Below are 21,887 nucleotides of genomic sequence, written 5' to 3' on the forward strand. Positions count from 1 at the left end.
GCCCTTAAGTCTAGACTACCAACTTATGAGGTCATGAGAAACAACCTTCCTTCCAGCTAATCACACAGGAAAAAAAACAACCAAACAAAACTTCATCATCCAATCATTTTGAAATTGCTATTTATGCTTTATGAAAATATATATCAGTGCTTGTTAATATATTTTAAAAAGCTTGTTAGTATAAAACACCATGGAGGCTGCAGAGTTCTAGTTAGCAGTACAGTTATTTTACATGATCATAGTTGTCCTTTCCAGTAATAAAGATAAACAAGGAATGGCCCTGATAATATTCAATATAAACCTGACAAACATTTAAACTGACAATAATTGTGAATACAAAATTGAATCCAATATGGAATTAATTGGGGAATATTAAGTAAGGCAATTCTAAATTATATATACTGGGTACACGGCATTAACATAACAGTTACCACAGATTTTTCACTGTAGGAGAGAAAAATAAAATATATTTTTAAGAAAAAAACCAGACTTTTTAGCAGGTATCAACAGAATCAAAGTCTTTGAAACCAAAACTGTGTCTTTGGAAATGTAAGGTACAGGAATACGGGAGTTAGTGTTATATTCAGTCTATAATCAGAACAATGTTATTGTTTTGGCTTTTTTTCTTTTTTTTTACATTTTCAGTTACCTTGCCTCATCAAATTGAATTCAATACATGTAAAATTTATTTACACCATGTATGTCTTTTATATCAGGCCTCAAAAATACTAAATAAACAGGTTTTAAAGAAGTGGGTCATTTTTCCTCTAGGTAGCTCAAAATCTTGGGCTGGTAATAACATTCTTTTGAGATCAATTTGCTGTATTTATCACAAGAAAGGCTTTTTCTGGGACCACAAATTTTGTACATGCAGGGAACTGTTTAGTATTATAACTGATAAACTGAGAAACAACCAATTCATCCAGTTACACGAGCCTGGACTGCTGTGGAAATAAGCTCGTTATGGTTAAAGGCCTGCATTTCTTAATATCTTTATAGTTTGGGATGCTTTTGCAGATATTTGCTTTATGGCTTTTAAAAACATTTAAAATTACTATTCCAGCTGAGTACAAATACGAACGCAAGTTGTGAACAGCGAGAAACAAAGTAAAAGAGCTTAAATAAAATCTTTGGCCTACTCACAAGAAGGCCTCTGGCATAACAACGGGCAGAGTGGACAGCAACAAACTCTTGTGGAGAAGTGGTACGAACAGGAAGACCTCAAATGTATTCTAAAGTGAAAAACTTATGTTGCTTAATTAAAGCATGACATACCATATATCTTCTGGATGCCCTGTAAATCGTCATTAGGTAGTTTGAAGTTGTCAGTTTCCATATACTGATAAAATGGAGCCATGATTGCAGTGGGATCGTTAGAGTGCTCCAAACCCAAAGCATGTCCCAGTTCATGCACTGCAACTAGAAACAGATCATTTCCTGCCAAGAGAAGAAAAGGAAAAAAGACCTTTGAAACCATAAACATAGTAACAGAAATAACACAAGTGGAGGATTCTGCACTTGAAAGACATTTTCACTGAATTTGAATTTTATAAGGTAATGCTTGATAATGAATCATAAGGATAGCAAAGGCAGCTTTCCCTTCTTTTAAACAAGGAAACCATTATTGATATAATATATGATACTCTTACAGATATCATAAGCACAATCTTTTTCAACTGACGCAGATGGTTAGTGTAGGGTTCAAGTGTCGTATCTCATGCCTAGACTTGTGTGCAATTTCTGACTTGAAGTTGATGTTGCAGTGAACCTGAGTAAAAATGCTTTCATCAACACATAATTCCAAAAGGAAAACCTCTTTGCTGTGCGTGACAAGCTTCACAAACTGAGGACTACCTACTTAGGACAAACTCCACAGGTCATCCAAGCACTTGTAATCAGATCCCTGCTGATTATTTGTAGATGTTGTCCATTTCTGAACCACCATAATTGAAATCCTAATGAGGAAAATATGGATGTTGCGCCATCCTTCTCAAAATAGGATGTCCTTATTTATTTCATTGTGTAATTCCCTTATAAGTGTAGTTGCTTACTTAGGTATTAGAACTTTTTTATTTTTGTAGGTCTAAGAAATAACACAACACACTGGTATTATAGACTTATTTAACTTTTCTGTTATTACTTTCTAAAAATAATATTTTCTTTTTTTTTTTATTATAGAGTATTACACACAACTGGAACTTTTGGCAGTAGAATTATGGCACTCTCTGAAGCAAACACAAATCAAAGGCAATGGGATTATTTCTATAAAAATTTTAGAGTTGGACCTCTATGGTATTAATTTGATCTATTTTTATTCATCTAAGACTTAGTTCAGCATATCTTTCTATGAGTCTTTTGTACAGATTCTGTCTGTAGTCAACCTGTGATATAATGAGACTTTGGAAAAATCGGGAGAAAAATTCCGGTCACTTGGAGAGGGTCTCATCCAGGATATTGCTGATTTTTACCACCTAGGGATGGGCAGAATCATACTCTGGAAGTGTGCTCCTGTCCCACTGACAAAAGAAGTATTCTAGATCAACAGCTTTTGCTGAACACCTAACTTTTACGTGACTGGACTCAAGTGAGACAGGTGCCACCTAAACTAGGTAGTTTCTTGCTGAAAGAGCAGTATAAATAATGAAAAGCCTATACTGTGGCCTAATTAACAATTGTATAGTGGAACAAGAAAATGCTCAACATGAACTCTTACCCTATATTCTATAACTGTGCTCTCTACAACTATCTCAAAGGAGGTTGTAGAGAAGTTGAGGTCGGCCTCTTCTCCCAGGCAACTAGTGATAGGACAAGAGGACACAGTCTCAAACTGTGCCAGGGGAAGTTCAGGCTAGAAATTAGGAGGTATTTCTTCACAGAAAGGGTTGTTAGGCATTGGAATGGGCTGCCCAGGGAGATGGTGGGGTCACCATCCCTGGACATGTTTAAGAAAAAACTGGACGTGGCACTTGGTGCCATGGTCTAGTTGACATGGTGGTGTTAGGGCAAAGGTTGGACTCAATGGTCCCAGAGGTCTCTTCCAACCAAACCTATACTGTCATTCTGTAAGTCCTTTGGGGGCAGTTATTTTCCCCTGCTGGCACTTGATCTGGAATTCTAAGTACTATTATAATATTAGTAATAATAATATACAAAACTTGAATTTAGCAAAAAAATTTACATATAGTTACAGAACTTTGAGGACATAGTTGACAGCATTTCGACTTTTCAAGTATTTCCTCTTGTTGACACAAAGAAATATATTTTCTCCCAAGTATATATGAAAGAGGAAACACTTGGCAGTAGATGTCTTCATAATGTATGGAGCCATGCTGATGTTTGTAAAATAAATGTTTGACTGAAAGCACGTAAACAGTCACAACTAAAACTATATATTTAGTTGACAGAGTCTTTTCGTTTCTTTCTGATTCTTAATCCGGAAATATGAAAACTAAATGCTCTTGCTCTTTTATTCAGTGTAACTGTGCAGAAAAAACCATGGTTTTCAAAAATTAATGTGACATAATGTGCTTACAGAAATGAGAAGAGTTTATCTTCTAATTTATAACTGTGGTTTCCAGGTGAAATATTTTCATGACAATATTTTTTTCTTGGATGCAGTTCTTTTTATAGTAACATAGATTCTCAATGTGCTGTTGTAACAGGTTTGATAAGCTTGACTCCCGGTGACAAATGCTTTTGATATCTGAATCTGCTCTTCTATATGCAGTCAAAGCTGATCTTGACATTATCTTATATGAATACTCCACAGCTTCTGTAGCTAACCTCAGCATTGGAAGTGATGCACCGGAGCAACTCTGTAAAGGCTTTCATTGTGCATTCATAATGGAATAATTAGTGCAATTTAAAAAAATAATAGGCTCAGGATGGAAACACATGCAGGAGGAAGATGTTAATGTATTATAACTATTGCACTGTGACATGTCTCACATTATTTTTCAGTGTTTTTCTGTGTTTTATGAAAGTTAGAGTTCTAACCCAGGTTTATTAGAATTAAATATTTCTTTGTCTAGCATTAACTCATATGTTTAAGATGCAACTTTCTTTCGCGTTTCAGACCTTGTGAAAGGCAAATTTGCCTACTAGACCTGTGCTCCCTACATCATAATTAAGAATATTAACCAGTCTATGTTCTATATTAATAATTGTACTAATAAGTTGGCTGCAGTATCTACTGAACTATTTTCAAATAGTTTTAAATTAGTAGCATTTGATACTACCACTATTATTAGGCTGGCCATTATCAGTTGACCAAAGAGTGTTTTACATATGGTATTCAACCTCTGCTGCTTGATGTAGGAGATCTGGGAATTGAACTTGTTATAATTTCTAAAATTTCAAGAACCCACAGTTAATAAATAGTCTTGGAAGAGTCTACTGCTTCCCTCTGTGGTAGCTATGCAATGCATGAAGAATCAATACATCCTTTGGTTATCAGTCTTCACTGAGTTCCGATAAAGATCTCCAGAAATTTCCACACTTTGTTCAACTTGACTTTGAATGGCTGTGAATTACATAGTAACGGTGAAATAAATAAAACACACTGTCATCTACTGGCATATCTTCCTTCTGGGATTACAGATAACGAGCATATGGTAGAGCACTTCCAAAGTGCTACTTCTAAATGACAGTGGGACTATGTCAGAGAACAGATATTATGCAGGGGGTAGTTGGTTCTTAGTATGTCTTTCTTCCTTTGTCTTTTGGACAGGGGTGACTATGTGAAAAAAAAAAAAAATAAAAAATTCAGCATCTGACCACCCCTCTGGACTTAGTCAAAGCCTAAATCCAAAAGGCAAAAGGACTATGAAAAGTGATTTCCATCTCCTGCAATGCAACTCGTAGCCATCAGTGGAGCTATTAAATATGGTGAAGACAGAGCAGCCCTTGGAGAAAATGAATAAGAGGGGAAGGGAGAAGGTCACAGGAAAGAGCTTGGAGAATAATATTCTTGCCTGGGGTGACAGTGATTTAACAGGGAACATATTTTCTACTTGTAGTCAAATAGCCCCATTATTCATAACAATTTCCATCAAGAGTCATGATTGTCTCCAGGGTACCCTGAATTTAAACTGACCCAAATAACTTAGTGCAGTTGAAACTGAGGTTTAAACGAGTTCAAGATGTGTTGTCTGAGACCAGCACAGGTAGGACTTACTACAGTCTTAGTTTCCATCCCTTTTCCTTTGCATATTAGATTTCTCCAACAAGGCAACAATTACTCAATCCCCCTTTCCTTTCAGGAGAAGACTTGCCTTGAGCATCTCAATGTCACTGTAACTAGCTACTGAGAGTGCAGAAGGATAACCCTGAGTGCTTACACTTTCTCTCCAGGCTGCACAGAAGTGTAGTTGTAACTGCAGGGTGGAGAGTAGGCCAACCCCAGTTCCTTGGCCAGTGGTCAGAGTAAGGTGAAGGACTGTAAATGCAAGAGAACATTCATACCAGTTCAGGCTAGCTTTTAGTACTGACATTGGATATAATTTTTTAAACATTTTCAGTCCCCACCGTTGAAGGAGAGAGTCCCAAATAATTCTGTATTTCAGTATACATTACCCAAGTAGAAACATATATTTCAGACCACTTGGCAAAATGAAGCACCATTGCAAAACTTGTTCAAGTCATGAGTAACAGAGTTAAACTACATATGACTATGATGACTTTTTTTAATTAAAAGTTGCCACTGCAGGACATATCATGGTGAACATTCACTGTGATAGTCTTAGTTACATCTTGTTCTATTTAACTATAGAGTAGTAGAGAAATATTGCAAAATATATTTCTCAAGTCCAAAACTTGTACATCTTTGTTCTTGTGCTCCCCATTAGCATGGAGATTTGGAATAGAACAGATACAAGCTCAAAAAGGTTGTGATTGTTTTTCTTATTTTACCTCAAGTTTGATTTCACAAGGAAAAAAAGAAGATACTGTGTGTAAAGAACTAAGACAAAATGATATTTTTATACTGACACTTTTCTCTGAGGCTATAAACTATTTTAGGCATGAAATCCACCTGACTCTACAATCGCTGCCCAAACTCCAGAATATAAATATGTATTAATATATCAAATATTCAACAGCCAGCACTGTGGAGCAGGGTGTATGGGGAAGCCTTTCCCTGTAGTTAATATATACACTCTTTTTCATGTCTACAGATAAACAAAGCTTATACGTTTGTCCACAGCAAGCTATTAAGAAACTGTAGTTCTGAAGAGATTATTTCCTGCTTTAAATGGAATGTGAGCTAAATTTATAAAAGTGATACCTTAATGGCTTAGCAAGCCTTTGGTTCATCACTTAGCCATCTTTTTAATGCATCACTAAATGACACCTCAGGGCATGTCACTTGGTTCCTCTCCTTGGCATGTGACAGTAACTGTTACAACACATTGTGAACTCAAGAGTTGTTCGTCATTTAAATGCCATGTAACCTCAATTTTGAAGACTTTCCTTTCCAGAGAAAACCAAAAAATCTAGAAACTGAATTTTAAATGACAAAGAAACTGGAAAACTTCAAAAATGTTTTATACATGGACATACATTGTTTCTTCCAAAGATTACTCTATTTCATTTTTCATGTGATGCAGATAGATGATTTCAGATTAAATCCATATGAATCTGAAATGTAAATCTGTACAAGAAAGACTTCTATTACAGCCCTATTATCAATAAAACAGTGCCTCAAAGTCTAGCTTACAGTTCAGCAAAAAATATTACACATACACTACCCAAGAACTTGTGTCCAATGTATCTGGAATTTGCATTTTCATTATTCTGTTCATTTGTACCATTGAGTCATCAAATCAACTCTGCTAATCCCAACCAGCTGAAATGCTGCAAACTTTAGAGTAAGATTCTTACTCTACATGGTATACAGAAAGAAAAAAAAAAAAAAAAAAAGAAAAGAAAAAGTTTTTTATCTTTGTTATTATTATTCTTTCCAGACAGGACAGAATTTTGAATGTGATATTTCAACAGCTGGTGAGAAAAGAAGATTCTTCCTCTCTCTGACCTTATTGCAGAGCAGTGGAATTGAGCATATACATTATGTATGCACTTACATAAGCACCATATATGCATATATATGCTATACAGAGAGTATACATGGACCTAAATATAAATCATAAGCATACTCTTACCCAAATAAAGGTGGCATATTTTCCAGTCTAAGAAATCATATATGGTTGCTTGACATTATCTCAAACTTCTGCCATTGGCACTGAAATTTGGTAGCTTGGTGGTTATTTTGGAAAGAAAGTTTTGCTAAAAGATGGAGCTGAGATGATGTAGTAGCTTTGAAAAATGAAGAGTAAAACTAAATTTCCGTGGTTTTAAATAAAAACGTATCATATATAGTATTCCTGTTTTCTGTACGAACTTAGAGTATTTTAAACAATCATTTTTCAATGACATATCTATACATTTAGCCTTTTTTTCCATTGTGACAAAAGAGAATGAAATAAAAATATGTTTCTTTCACTCTATTATTACTTCTACTAACATATACACTAAAATCCTTGCAAGTTGACTTACCAATAAATACATATTTGCAGACTGAAGGGGAGGTACAGGCAGTTCGTTATATACAAAGTATGTATTAATATACTCTGTGTATAATTTAGTATACCTACACCCACATGCGTGCATTTTTTAAAAACTCTTCTATTTCAAGAAGATCAATAGATTAGTGTGAAAATTAAACTTGCTTGCTTGAAATTTGACAAGGGGATATTCCTATAGGGTAAGACTGTCTTCAAGTGACTAAGTGATGGTTGATGAGATATGATAAGGACATGTGAGTTTAGAAGTGTCTATGTCCTTCCTGGCAGTATTCTACTATTTCTGCATACTGTGGGCATAATTTAGAAGAAGTCAGGAGCCTGATAAATAACATATCTGAAAGGAGCCCACATTCTTTTATAACACAGATCAGACTGTCCTTTAGAAGGCAAGGACATGCAAGAGGTAAGAATTTCTGCCTTACTACTTAAGATTTATTAACCAAGTACATTCTATAACTTTCTGGTAAATCGCTTGAAATGGGTGGAATTAATTACTTAATGTATTCTTAATTTTCTTTCTAAAAAAGCATGGTTGTAAGGATATTTCCACTTTGTTTCTTAGGGTTTCAATCACTAGTACTGAAAAATTTTGCAAACTATTTTGACTAGTGAATCAATACCAACTTCTCCAAAGAGTGAGAAGTGAAGCAGCTGGAGATGATCCTAGGGGAGGTAAAGAAGACATGAGAGCTTGCTGCTTCCCAAAACAGTGTAAATATGATGGTATATGTTCCTTCTACAAATACAATGCTCATGGCTTCATTTCATGCTTTGAGGAAACCCTGCTGTGACAGTGAACCTAACAAACTAAGAAAAACTACATTTATGCTGAATCTCTAGCTCCTGGGGGTAACTTCTTCATTGCTCAGGTCCACTACTGAATTTTTATGCTGTTCTTAAATGGTATTTTCATTCTATTAGTAATAAAGTCATATCAATTAACAGAATGAAAAAAATTATTTTGGGTGTTTTCATGGTCATCTTTAGATTATAACTATTTTGAATAATTTAGATTAAAATTATAATGGAATTTTGCATCTTGCTAGAAAAGATCTTCATAAATTAATTTCTCTCAGCAAGCTCACACCAATAAAAAAGTTTCAAAATACAATGGTCAATCTTGTAACATTACAAATGACCAGTTTGCGAAATAATATTTACGCTATTTTTCTAGTAGTCTTAACACAATTACAAATGCTGCAAATACTGTAGTAGCCTTATCTATTTATAGTCTTTCCTATCGTCTCCTTGTTTCTGTTTTTAGTTGTTGCTGTGGGAACAATAAGCTGGAGAAGTATTTAAAACTCCTTTCTGAAGGCTGTGAGAATGAACACATGCTGGGATTGAAGATCTGGATATGTGCCTGAAAAAAGCATGTAGCAGACAATTGTCAGCTATGCTCCACGGTCCTGTCCCTGAGGGTCATTCAAGTGAGGGACTGGGTATCTTTCTGCCAATCCCGAGTAAGTGCCAGTCTGGGTGAGAATAAACATAAAAGGATCTTAACTGTGCATGAGTCCATATTAAAATTAAATCCTTGTCTTTGACAAAAACAAATGTAGGTTTTGTCTCTAAGCCACTCAGCTAAAATGCTGGCATGTTAATGCTGTGGCTGCTTTTGTTTTGAAGGGGCGATTTTTTTTTCTTCATTTACCCTAATGTCCTTTGCGTCCTACTATAAAGAAATACATGTAATTACTAGGAGGAAGGTCAAAGTCACGCTGCCAATATTGACCATAGATGTAACTTGCCATGGGGCAGAAATCTGAAAGGATCCTACAGATCACTGAAATTCCCACAACAGTGGGATTTATTAGGAGACAAATTTTTACCCTGTGTCAGTTAAACTACTGAGAGTAATTATATTATCCTTTAAATTAACTCACATTAAAGTCATCAAAACCAGGTTATTATTCTTACTCTATCATTGTATCTACTTAACTTGTACATATGACTTCAAGAGCTTTTAAAGAGAAAGTGACATAGTGTTGTATATGTATTTGGGAATTTTATACGAACAGTTCTTCTTCCTTCACCGTTATTTTGCTTGTTTAATACCTATTAAGAAAAATATGTCAAGATTGAACTGTTTATGTTTTTTTTTCCCTTGGACTGGTGATAAAAGAAGTGGGAATCTTGAATCCTAATTGGCAAAGTGATTAGGAGAAGAAAAAAAATCATTGGAAGTTCTCTGATCTGAAAAGCAGATATGTTTTCTAAGAAGTCTGCAGACTTCAAAGGGAGACCCGATCCAAGTGTGTACCATATTCTAAATTAAGACAACTTCAAATCAGGGATCATATATATGGAGAAAGTGGCAGAAAGACAAATCTGCTACTTTGGTTTTACTTTGTCAAAATTTACTCATATGAAATGCTGTGATCTATTGGATAATTTGCCTCTGTTAGTGGGTATATCCATATAGCGGTTTGTTTCACTCTAGCTAGCCTCCCTAGCACTCAGAGAATACTGTCAGTTTGGCACTAGTGACTCCAGGCACTTGTGGGCATGGAGGTGTCTCAGCATCTGCTTGGGGGGGTCAGTCTCCAGGATGAAAGATTGCAGAGGGCAGGGCAAAGGGTACTGGACAGGTCAAGATGGTTAGGCAGCCAAGCCATCCTCCTGGGCTTCCCAGCAGAAGAAAGCTTATGCAAGAGGATGCTTAGAGAGGAAGATGAAGGCAGGAGTTAGCTGCCTCTTCCAAAATGCAGGAGAGCTTGGACATGGGAACGATAGTCAGGGCAGAGGTCAATCCTGGCACACTTTCCCTTCTGTAGGTTAGGAGCTCAGCATGATCCCAGCCTGGGGGCACAGCGGTTGGCACAGGCAGGGAGAAGGGACAATGCCAGAGCTCCCACGTCTGACGACTCTCAGACCAGACCTTCCCACTGGAAAGCGGGGAGCCGAGCGCAGAGTCGTGGGGGGCACACTGCTCCCTCCCACAGCTGCCCTGCCACATCCCACACCCAGGCAGGTCTGAGACCATCACCTCTCTGCCTCTGCCAGCCACCGTGGCCAGCCCTGCCAGTAACACAAACGATCATTAAAAACACAAAACAGCTAAGGACTCACTGTTGGTATATATTGTAGTTTCTAACTCTTCCTGAAGCTCAGGCCCTAATATTTTTACTGCTTCTGCTAGCACTGCTATCTGGAGTACAGCTACCAACATTAATCCTACGTTACTACCGTATCTTCAGTTTCCTGAATACTCAGTGATAATCCCATTTCCTCATACTTACACTGATACAAGAGTTCCTAAACTCCTAAAGAAGGAGCTATGTATGATTCTTAGAAAAAGTAAACTAAAGGCATGTTTACACAAAACCATATTACCATCTATGAATTCAAAATGTAAGTGGTGCAAGCCATTTGTGAATTACCACATTTAGACCAATAGGAGAGTGTTTGCCCTGCCATACTGAGAGGGACAGGGGAGAGCCTACACCAGTAACTACCTTTTCTGAGTGTAATACTGAACCGTTCCCAAAACAGACTTCTCTGCTGCTGAGACAGATTTCTTTGAACCCCAGCTGGTGCTCTTATTTGGAAGTACTTATCACTTTAGTTCTCCTCTAATCTGAAATTGCAAATGATTCAACATCACTGGTGGAAGTCATCTAGCTACAGAAAACCGTAACACAAATGTGTATACCTGCATCTTTCACAACCAGTGATGAGAAACAGGTATTTCAGGACATGTTCCATCTAGTTTATTTAAGACACCTACTTCAGGATGAGACAAATCCTACCCATGAAGGCAATATATCTCTCCCCTGACTCTAAAAGGACTCTACGAGATTAACTCAGATATAAACATCAACATACGGTCAGATTAATTACACCCCCTCAAGTCTTCTGGCTTCTGACTTAGGTCTTTTCATTTAAGTCAGTGGCAAAACATTAATTACAAAATTACAGGATATGAACTTAAGTGATATATGTACAAAACCAGGAATCATTCATCATTGACTTGAACTAGAGACTTAAACCTGTCCACTACAACAAAACATTTTGCACAAAACAATATTTTTCTTTTAATTTAGCTGGATCTTCTTGATTTTTCCATTTTCATCTTTTTTCCGAACCTGATGTTTTAGCTGTAGATGTTTCCACATATTGGTGTTAGCTGCTCAGCACTTTTTGAAACCCAAGCCACTTAGGAAGGAGTCTAAATATAGATTAAAAACACTTTGGCCTCAAGAACATATGGTTTGAGCATTTTGAAGGGAAGAATTTTCAGGATAAAGCACAAATTATTCTCTAGGCTTGAGAAAACAGATATTGTAGAAAATCTTTCATTAGTTAGTCCTATATACTATTTGTAAAAAAGTCATATATAGTTATTATCTTATATTTTAGGGCTACCTTAGTCTTCTACTTTTGCAACAACAATCCATTAGATTTCTTCCTAATAGATAAATAAATACATAATTATTGTAAAACTATTGTCTCATTTTCTCAGAAAACCACGACAACATCTATAGTAATTGGCAACATGATTTTTCAGATTCCGTTTGCCTCTGAAAAGGTAGGGGAAAGGAGAGGACAATGCAGTAATAATATTCTATAGAACATCTTTGGGAAAAGTCATGTTTCCTAAAGCTACTGTCGTGGTGAAAAAGTCTCCATGAAGTGATCCTAGCAATAAACAGAGACTTGAAGATCTCTGGATCACATGAGAGTTGGAGTGCTAAGTCTGATGCCTGCTCTAAATGACAGAAATGCCAGTTTCTGTTTAAAGGGACAGTTTGAGGATCATAGACAGTTTCTCTTTCTTAAATTATTTCTGCTAGCAGATCAGACTGAAATTATTTTTCAAGCCATTAATTCATTAGGTGATTTTTTAGTTGTGAACTGATTCAACTTACTTGCAATAATAAAGTTGATTTTCCCTTTTTTTAACCCTACACATTTGAGAGTATGGATTTTCACAAGCTCTCCATAGCAAGTAATCTTTCAAGAACCTGAAATTCAGTCTCTGCTGTGAAATCTCATAGCTCCTAAGGTAGTTTCTTTATTATTAGCATTAGTTTTACTAGTATTATTTTTATATCATACATTTTGAAGAAATATTGCCTTTTTGTAAGCTGATGGAGAACACTTACAAAAAGATGCATAGAGGATAAGAAAAAAAAAGCACTGGAATATGCTAAATTCTTTGCTTTTTTAATTCCTCTATAACTTTCTGTCATGTACAAGAATTATGTGAAGTTTTCTCAGATTCAGGACTCAAAATCTGTTAAGCTTTTTTCTAAGAGGAGGAAAGGTTAAGGTAGGAGCTAGATTTATTTATTTGTTGTGTGTGAGGTGTTACTTCCCCCCCCACCCCACCCTCCCCCCTTGGCATTCCCACACAGTAACAATGTGTGAAGGGTTATGGGCTCATAAATATAATCATGAAGGGGCTGGCCCACATTTTATGTATGCACTCATTCAAAATACATCTGTTTGCCTGAACAAAAAAGCCCTCCCAATGCTCTTTTATAGCATACTGCGGGAGAAACAAAACCAAAACCAAAACCAAAACCAAACACAAACAAAATAAACAACCCTAAAACCAGAACAAAAAAAGCACCAACTTTGTTAGTTTCAACTTAATAATAATTTCAACAAACATTTTTCAACTAGATTTCCCCATATTAGCTCAATACTCTTAATATTCTAACATGAGTGTCTGATCAAACAAATCCAGTTTGGGAAGATAAACTTCTATGAACAGTTGTTTGAGACAAAGACATCTCTGAAAAAAAATCCAAACAAACAGTTCTTTTTCTGTGAATGTAGGTGCAATCATTGCCAAAATTGTCTGCAAGGATCCAGTCTGCCTTTCAGCTAGATGTTTCCTTGGCAGTAAAGCTGATGTAACAACGTGAACTTTCCTCATTTATTTCCATGCAAAGTCAGCCAGCTTCATTTTAACACTTTTCATTAGCAGTTTAAGATAGGCTGGCTGATTGCAAACTGAGGCAGATGGCAAATGCAAGCAGTTTGTTGCACTGGCCCTGGTATGTGGGAAATAATCTCCAGTTGCAGTTTGAATGGATAACCGAGTTTGCAACTTCCCTAAGTACTCCACATAGGCTTGCAATGACCTATGTTTACCTATGTCGTGATGGAAGCAATATGCAATTTAGTGGCTCAGGTTACACTGCCTTTTTTGGTTTGTGACCTGCATCATGACCATTTCTGTCTGGCAATTAAGCCACAGTGGAAATATCACCTTGCTTCTATAGGTACAAAAAGCATAATGTAAGATGTGCGTAACAGTCTACATTTCCATTGTTTTAATTAAGAATAATACAAAATCTATCTTCTTGACATATTTCTCAGCCTCTCTTTCAGTTTGCATAATAGTGCACTTGGCAATTTTAGGCCAAGAAGGAAGCTGAGAGCATGATATTGCACACTGATAGCCCCCAGGATGTATCAAAAACAGCCAGCTAAACACACGTCTAGAACATGGGGCTGGATTCATTCACAAGACTGTTTTCGCTGGCTACCAGTGTTTAACAGATTTCCCTTTTAATGACATGTAAATGAAGTGCTTTTCTCAAAGCCAAAAGGGTGCTCCATGAAAGCAAAAAAACTCCCCCAAAACAATAAAAATGAGGTCATGACCTTGCCAACAGTTACTATTTTCTGTCATCTGGCTTCTAGTCAGTAAAGGGGGTCTAGCAGACAGCTCCTCTTCTCCTATCTGTATAGCCCTATGTCCAAAGACTGAGTCCTCACAAGCCAGCCAGGGCCATTTATGATTTATTTTTTAATCATTTTCCATCTCTTCAATAACTGAAAGGGATCTTTTGCAACAGACACTGAATATTTCAGAGTTATTGTTTTATGTAAGATCTTGAGGTGATTGGGTATGGAACAGGTGAGCATATGCACACCAAGTAAGTATAATCCGTGGAAAGTTTGGGAAGTTTGAGGACAGGTTATCCTCTTAAGTTCTATCAGCACAACAGGCACTTACTAATGGGGAAAGACTGGTTTGTTTTTTAAATACTGGAAGCCTTGAGGTTTAGCAATAGAAAATATTATCTGTGTTAGTTGACTGCTGAATTAAATTTGATTTCAGAGGGAACTGTTAAATGAAAAGAATCCACCCTTATTCTATTTGTCTGCAACTTGCAAAGTTCTTTTAAATATTATCCTGGCATCTTCATCATTGTGCAATGTTATAAATGTAATAGTTGGGTTTTGCCATCTTTTATAACACTGCTAGTTCTCCCATTTTGCACTCATACAGGTTCAGTTTAAAATGGAAGCTGTAACTCAACAGGCTACGTCTCTTTATGCTGGAAATAAGACACGACAGAGGTCCATAAAATTACAAATGGCATAGATAAAACAATTAGGAAATTACTTCCTCACAATACGAGCACCAGTCTACCTGAAGTGAATTTATCAATGGCAAATTTAAAACTAAAAAAGAGGTAGTTTTTCACATCTGCTCAAACTATAGAACATATTGCCAGAGGATGTTGTGGATACCAAATGCTTACATGAGTTCAAAAAGAGATTACACCAATTCATGAAAGGAAATCCCTCAAAGGCTATTAAACACAAAAATATGGCCTGTGGCTCAGAAATTCAATGAGCCACAGATTGCTGGAAGCTAAGAGGGAATATGCTAGGGTTTTGTTGCCATATGTTTGCCTTGCTCTTATTCTCTTCCCTAGGTATCTGTTAATAGCCATAACTGGAGATAGGGTATTTTGTATGATAACCTTTGATCTGAACCCATGCTGGCAATTCTGTGTTTAAAAGTATATACACAAGTATAACACAATACAAATTCAAAGAATATATTAATCTTTTACATATTTATCCTAGCACAGAACTAGAAAACAAGCATGTGACAACTGCAAGGTCACACTGCTTGGTTACAGATCAAATTCGATATTGAGAAGAGCTTATTAAAAATAAATAAACTATTAAGTAAGAGCACTATGCTTTATGAAATTAAAGTCATGGTAATATTGTAGTACAGAACTTCCTTTAATCTGAAATGCTCGGCTTGCTTTATACCTAACCGTAGCATATGACATGAGCATGGTTGGAGACACAGAGCTCCCTTGGGAGACTTAGTTTTCACAACTCTACTGGTTCATATTTCCAGCAGCATATATCTCCCACACTGTGTCAACCACACTGGCAGCCAAAAGAAATTTACTACAAGTTGATCTATGCAGTTCAGAGATCAGGATTTTCATAAATTTTTCTTGGCTGCCAACACAATGCCCACAGCAGAATCCATGCACTAACTAGAGTCCAAGTACATTACACTAGATACTGTATTTGCATCAGGTTCAAGACGCTTTTAGTTGGCAATCTACAAACAGCATGGTACAAAGTGACAGGTTTGGTTTTTTCTTTTTATTCCCTGCAAAACTTGAATAATTTTTTGACTGCTGGAGACTTAACAAAAAAATTACTGAATTCTTGAAGTTTTGGTTTTGTTTTCCCAATAAGACAGTTTCATGTATAGACAAGTTACAAACATTCCTCATGAATGTGAGCACTCTGCAGCAGTATCCTCCTTACATTCAAATGTAACTGTACAGTAAGAACATCTATTACTTCTGTAATGGAGTTTCACTTGCTATTATTTACTGTATATTCTTTGACGAAAGAACTGGTTTCTGCAGAATTTCAGTATGGTACAGTAGCTGCCTTGATAGATTTGCTATAGAGGTAAAAAAATCATGCATTTTACTTGGATTTCTATTTCTCCTGCAGATATGAATATGAAGATCAGAGTATCAAACTACTATTACTGATCTACTGTGTTTATCTAAGGAGAACTTAAACTTAGTTTTTGCCAAATATTTTCTGCCACTGGAAGACACAGTTCTGTGGTCAGATTTTAGCCAGTAATTGGTACATTAAGCATCATGTCTAATGTGCTTGAAATCTAAGCTCCCAAGAAATCCTTGTTTTCCCCAAGAGCTACTTCTAAATCTTGTTCTGCTTTAAAAAGCTGCACTTGTGTAAGTAGGTCAATCTTAAATTAATCTAGTTAAAAGTAGTGCACTCTCCATTCAAACTGGTTTAACACTCCCTTAAATAGGCTTAGAGGCCTGTTTAAGTAATTTCCCAGAAAAAAATAACTGCTTTAAAGAAGGTTTAAACTAACTTAAGTGCATGTAGCCAAATAAGTGTGAAATCAATTTTGATAAACCAATGCAATTTTTGAAACACAGGCAAGAATTTATGCCTTAAGTTAGAGATGTTTACCTTGTGACAGGTAGTAAAAATGTTTTCATACACTCTCAGGTGAAGAAAGGAGATACATAAATTAAGAAGCCATAAAATATATAATGATATGTATTAGTAATGGATTTTGCTGTCTATTAGAACACAGTGTATATATCTTCATCCATGATGGCCCCGTCTCTGAATGTCTTCCTTTCTGCTTCCTCTGCCATAACTTTTAGGATTCCATTTGAGAGCTTTCTTATGTTTAATAGGAATTATGTTTATAATATTTCATGCAATAAATCCAGGGAAAAGAGATTGATGGAAAATATGTAAGGCAACAGTGAGGAAGAAGAACAGATACATCTCAGTCATTATTATCAACTGATAGGAATAGTCTGTGTTTCATTCAACATGCAGGTAGCAGTGACTATTAACTGCAATACTCATCACGGTCCTTTCTTTCTTTCCCTGCCACTATCTGCCAAAATGAAACTTCTGAGCACAGTCACTGGTTAAGGAACCTGGCTTTGATGGGTTGGGGTTGCCAAGGAATATCAGAATGTTACACAAACTTGATCCAGGAAATCGCCCTTGGGGTTTGACAACTGAACTAGTAAAGATACACAGATTTCTGAAGATGAGACAGCTTTCTCTAAAGTCACTGTTCAGAAGACTCTTTTCAGGCTCTTCATCTGTCCCTTTCTTGGGTCTTACTTCAGAAATGGTGAAGGATCTGAGATTCATTTAGGTTTTGAAACAGTCCGCTTTTAAATTACTGAGAAAACTACAAACTAAACTGAGAATAGTTCTTGTCCTCTCCAAAGCTTTGCAAGGGATTCCTCAAAAAACCCGAGCCAAACAAACAAAAAAACAACCAAACAAAAAACATTTGCCCTCCAAAATTCAGCAGCTAATGATCCTATAATTAGGGACATATATCTATTTCATCACTTCAGAAGCAGTCCCCACTCTGTAGGCTGCATTCAGCAGCTCTTAGATCAAATGTTGCCTCCTCTCTTTCTCAAAGTTCTGTTATGGGATCATAGGCAGCTGCCAGTTACAGAAATGAGGCAATGAAACAAAATCTAGTGAATACTGCATACAATATGTTTTGACTTTTACTTTGCATTTCCTGAAGTACACATAGGAAAACTGGCCTACTGAAATTTTTTATAGTTTTATTACTATATGCTATTACCAAGGCTGAGTTGCAAGCTAAGTCCTATTCCTAATTGAGTCATTGTAAAAATACACCTTCCATTTTTTACCATAGCAAACTTTTATGCCGAGCAGACATTATCAACAGCTTTCGAAAGACTGCTGCTCAAAGTTAGAACAAAATATGGAGAATATAAGTAGAAACAAATAATTGCCAGTCTTATAAAAGGGAAAGCATCTTATCTATAAGACCTTGTGAATGTGTATGGCCCATCATGCTGCAGTAACTTGGGAGGATAGGGGAGGAGGAGACTATGGGCTTTGAGGCTTAATGACTTCATAATGAAGCAGATCTTCCGGAAATCTAGCACACTGCTTGTTCTATTAGGATCTGATGCTTCAACCTCTAATTACATTGCAGTGCATCAAAAAATCTCAATGCTGCTGATTTAATAATGGACAGATGAAGATAATATGGGGGAGAGCCTTGTTAAGGCTAATAAGAACACCACTTTCAGTTTTGGTACAGGGAGACAGGGAATAGGATAGTTTTTTTCTGCTAGTTACTAGAAAATTTACTACAGAGACAGTCCTACCCCTGCCGCTCCCTGGCAGTGACTTTGAATTTCATCACAGTGACTTGAAATACTGCAATTGAAAAAAAACTTTGAAAAAGATTTTTGTTGAGGATTTTGACAGTACAATATCTCCAAAATATTGCCACTCTTAGCAAGAAGTCATTGTACTTTTCTGGATTTAGATACATTATTCATTGTCCATAAATTTTTCATTCAAAAAATGAGGTGAGATATATCACCTAAATGGACTGGAGTCATGGGAACAATGAAATCTCTCCCTAGCCTCATGACTGGTATATTAAGATTTCTTCCTTTCCTTTTTTGTCTCCACTTCTTTTTCTTTCCAGCACTTAAGTTTAGAAGAAATAAGGATTTAAAGTTTTTCTTAATAAGTGCTGGGTTTTCAGATAGTTACTTAAATGATTTGATTTTGAACTCCTCTTTATTCTTTTCTCTTTTTACATCTCTAAGCATACATAACATGAAATGTTTTCCTGTGATATTCCTATTCTTTCTGATTTGTTATTCCTCAACAGTGTTTCACCTTCAATGTTTGTTTCCTCCATCCTCTACTTCTACCATAGCTGCCAAGTGTTACCAGAATAATCTGAGTTTTAACTGAGACTGCCTAGAAGCACAAGGTACTTCATAAGATGCATGAAGAAACCATCCTGGCCCAAATAGCTTACAAACCTAAGGCTCTCATTTCACACTAAAGCCTGATTAGGCAGACAGTAAAGGAAATGGAGTTTACTGTAGGTGAAAAGACCTACTCCCACAGAACAACTTGTAAAGTAGAGGTCCTAAAAGAACAAGTGGAACATGAAAGATGAAAGCTGACTGTGAATCCCCATTTGTGGTGTCACAGGGTCCTGCACATGGGTCAGGGCAATTCCAAGCACAAATACAGGCTGGGTGGAGAATTGGCTGAGAGCAGCCCTGAGGAGAAGGACTTGGGGGTGCTAGTTGACGAGAAGCTCAACATGACCTGGCAATGTGCGCTTGCAGTCCAGAAATCCAAACATATCCTGGGCTGCATCACAAGCAGTGTGACCAGCAGGTCAAGGGAGGGGATTCTGCCCCTCTGCTCTGTTCTGGTGAGACCCCCCCAGCAGTACTGCCTTCAGCTCTGGGGTCCTCAGCACAAGAAGGACATGGACCTGTTGGAGTGAGCCCAGAGGAGGCCACAAAGATGATCTGAGGGCTGGAACACCTCTGCTATGAGTACAGGCTGAGAGAGTTGGGGCTGTTCAGCCTGGAGAAGAGAAGGCTCCGGGGAGACCTTAGGAGTAGCCTTCCAGTACCTAAAGGTGGCCTACAAGAAAACTGGGGAGGGACCTTTTACAAGGGCATGGAGTGATAGGACAAGTGGTAATGGCTTTAAACTGGAAGAGGGTAGATTTCAATTAGGTACAAGGAATAAATTTTTCACTGTGAGGGTGGTGAGGCACTGGAATAGGTTTCCCAGAGAAGCTGCGGATGCCCCATCTCTGGAAGTTGGATGAGGCCAGGTTGGATGCGGCTTTGAGTAACCTGGTCTAGTGGAAGGTATCCCTGCCCAGGGCACAGGGGGTGGAACTAGATGATCTTTAAGGTCTCTTCCATCCCAAAACATTCTATGATTCTATGCTTCTATGACTGAAGAAAGGCTACAGTCCAATGCATACAAATCCTTTGTCCAAAGAACTGGAAGACTACCATTTCCCTACCTTGCAAAAAAACCCAAACACTTTTTATCCCCTAGTGTATCCCTCCTTCCTTAGCAAAAGAAATTCTGTCCTTGTTTCCACTGCTCCCCTGTGATAGCAAGTTTCTTGTCTTTCTTTCTTTGCCAATTCTTCTGGCACCACCTGCAGCACTATGGGAGGAAATTCAGAGAAAAGATCTCTACAGCTTAGCTGAAGTAAAAGGTACCAGGTGTACTCTGCTTACAGGCTATTATGAAAGCAAAGAAATACATCATTTTAGAAAGCCTGCAAGTGTTAAATTATATGACTAGAGGTATTTTACTGAGCGACAAGCCCATCAGTCTTCACTCCTACAAGAGCCTTATTCAGTCTTCAGAATGAGGGAGGAGTCAAAGCACAAATCTCTTCTCCAGAACATGATTGATAAGATAGGTCTGTGATCTACAAAAACATAGCACTGATGGGAGAACAAAGGAAAGCAGCACCGCACTGTGAAGATGATGTATTTCTGTCATCAGAACTGTCCTTTTAGTCTTGAACATTATTAAAACCAAGCAAAACACAAGAAAATCAAGCAAACGTGATAAAAAAAAGGCAAAAACCAAACCCCATACCAAAAGTATGAATACACTGCAATTAACTAGTCCAGACAAATTACATTAGGAATTAACTGTACTCGGAATAGTGAATTTGTATATGATTCCTCATCTGGAATGAAAATTATTTTAAAAGGGACAACAGTTGATGAAAATAATTCAAGAAGTTACTTGTCTTTGCCGAGGTAGACAGCATGCAAATCATTTTCATTAGAAGAACAGTACAAAGTGGAGAATGAGGATAGTACTTTTCAAGAGGATCTTATATTTGTATTTTTGCTGCTAAATAACCAAGTTGTTTTCAAATCACTGTGCAATAATAGAATAGGAATCAGAGAAAATCAGCCCTTCAAGACAAGAGTTAATTTAAAAATAAAGTTTAAAAAAGATCACTAAATCTTTTCCCCCTTCTATTGGATTTTAAATAACACTACATGAAGATGACTATTGGACTACTGGAGCAATGAACCTTAAAAAAAATGACACGCACCTGGGAAAAATGACTCATAGCTAAGATCATGAATATATTTTTCAACCTTCTGCTTTTCAGTGCTCTGAGGCTGAGCTCAAGATGATAGGGAGTCTAAGAGAGCTGTAAGTCTTTTCTTCCTGTCAATCTCAAATGGCATGCTTTTCTTCTTTTTCCACTTGGAAATTTTTCCTACTCACTAAAAAAAATCTAGACGTTCCTTCAGGATTCCTAGACATAAGCTAATGCAGTAAGATCATCAGCAGAACTTGGCCTATCTGATAACTGGAAGTCACCAATCAGACAAATAGGTACTCTGCATATACAGATCAACTGCACATACGTTGCTATTTCTAGAGTTACAATGACATAAGGCTTTACTTTGACAGTAGCTATGACCTAAGATCCAGGGTTCATACCTTCTCAACAATGAAACTAGAGGTTGCCAAAATTCTGCAGAAAATTTGCGTTGGTAAGATATTTAATTGTCATGTATGTTGCACAAATTTTCCATTCATAAAATATTCTGAGTTTTCTACCTTGACTACTCCATTCTAACAGGAATGTTTCCCTCAAAGAAGTATATATGAGCACACCAAAGTACATAAGTT

The 21,887-nt window shown here is 36.9% G+C and overlaps 1 protein-coding gene across 1 annotated transcript in view; it reads right to left on the bottom strand.

Moving 5' to 3' along the window:
• Window positions 1-21,887, bottom strand: part of MMP16 (matrix metallopeptidase 16 (membrane-inserted)) — a 92,330-nt gene that overhangs the window by 48,629 nt on the left and 21,814 nt on the right. The window contains exon 4 of the mRNA XM_009701887.1: window positions 1,276-1,437. Coding sequence (XP_009700189.1) covers window positions 1,276-1,437 — 162 coding nt within the window. The remainder of the gene's footprint in view (window positions 1-1,275; window positions 1,438-21,887) is intronic.

This window comes from Cariama cristata, unplaced genomic scaffold, assembly GCF_000690535.1.
Source record: "Cariama cristata isolate BGI_N322 unplaced genomic scaffold, ASM69053v1 scaffold636, whole genome shotgun sequence".
NCBI lineage: Eukaryota > Metazoa > Chordata > Aves > Cariamiformes > Cariamidae > Cariama > Cariama cristata.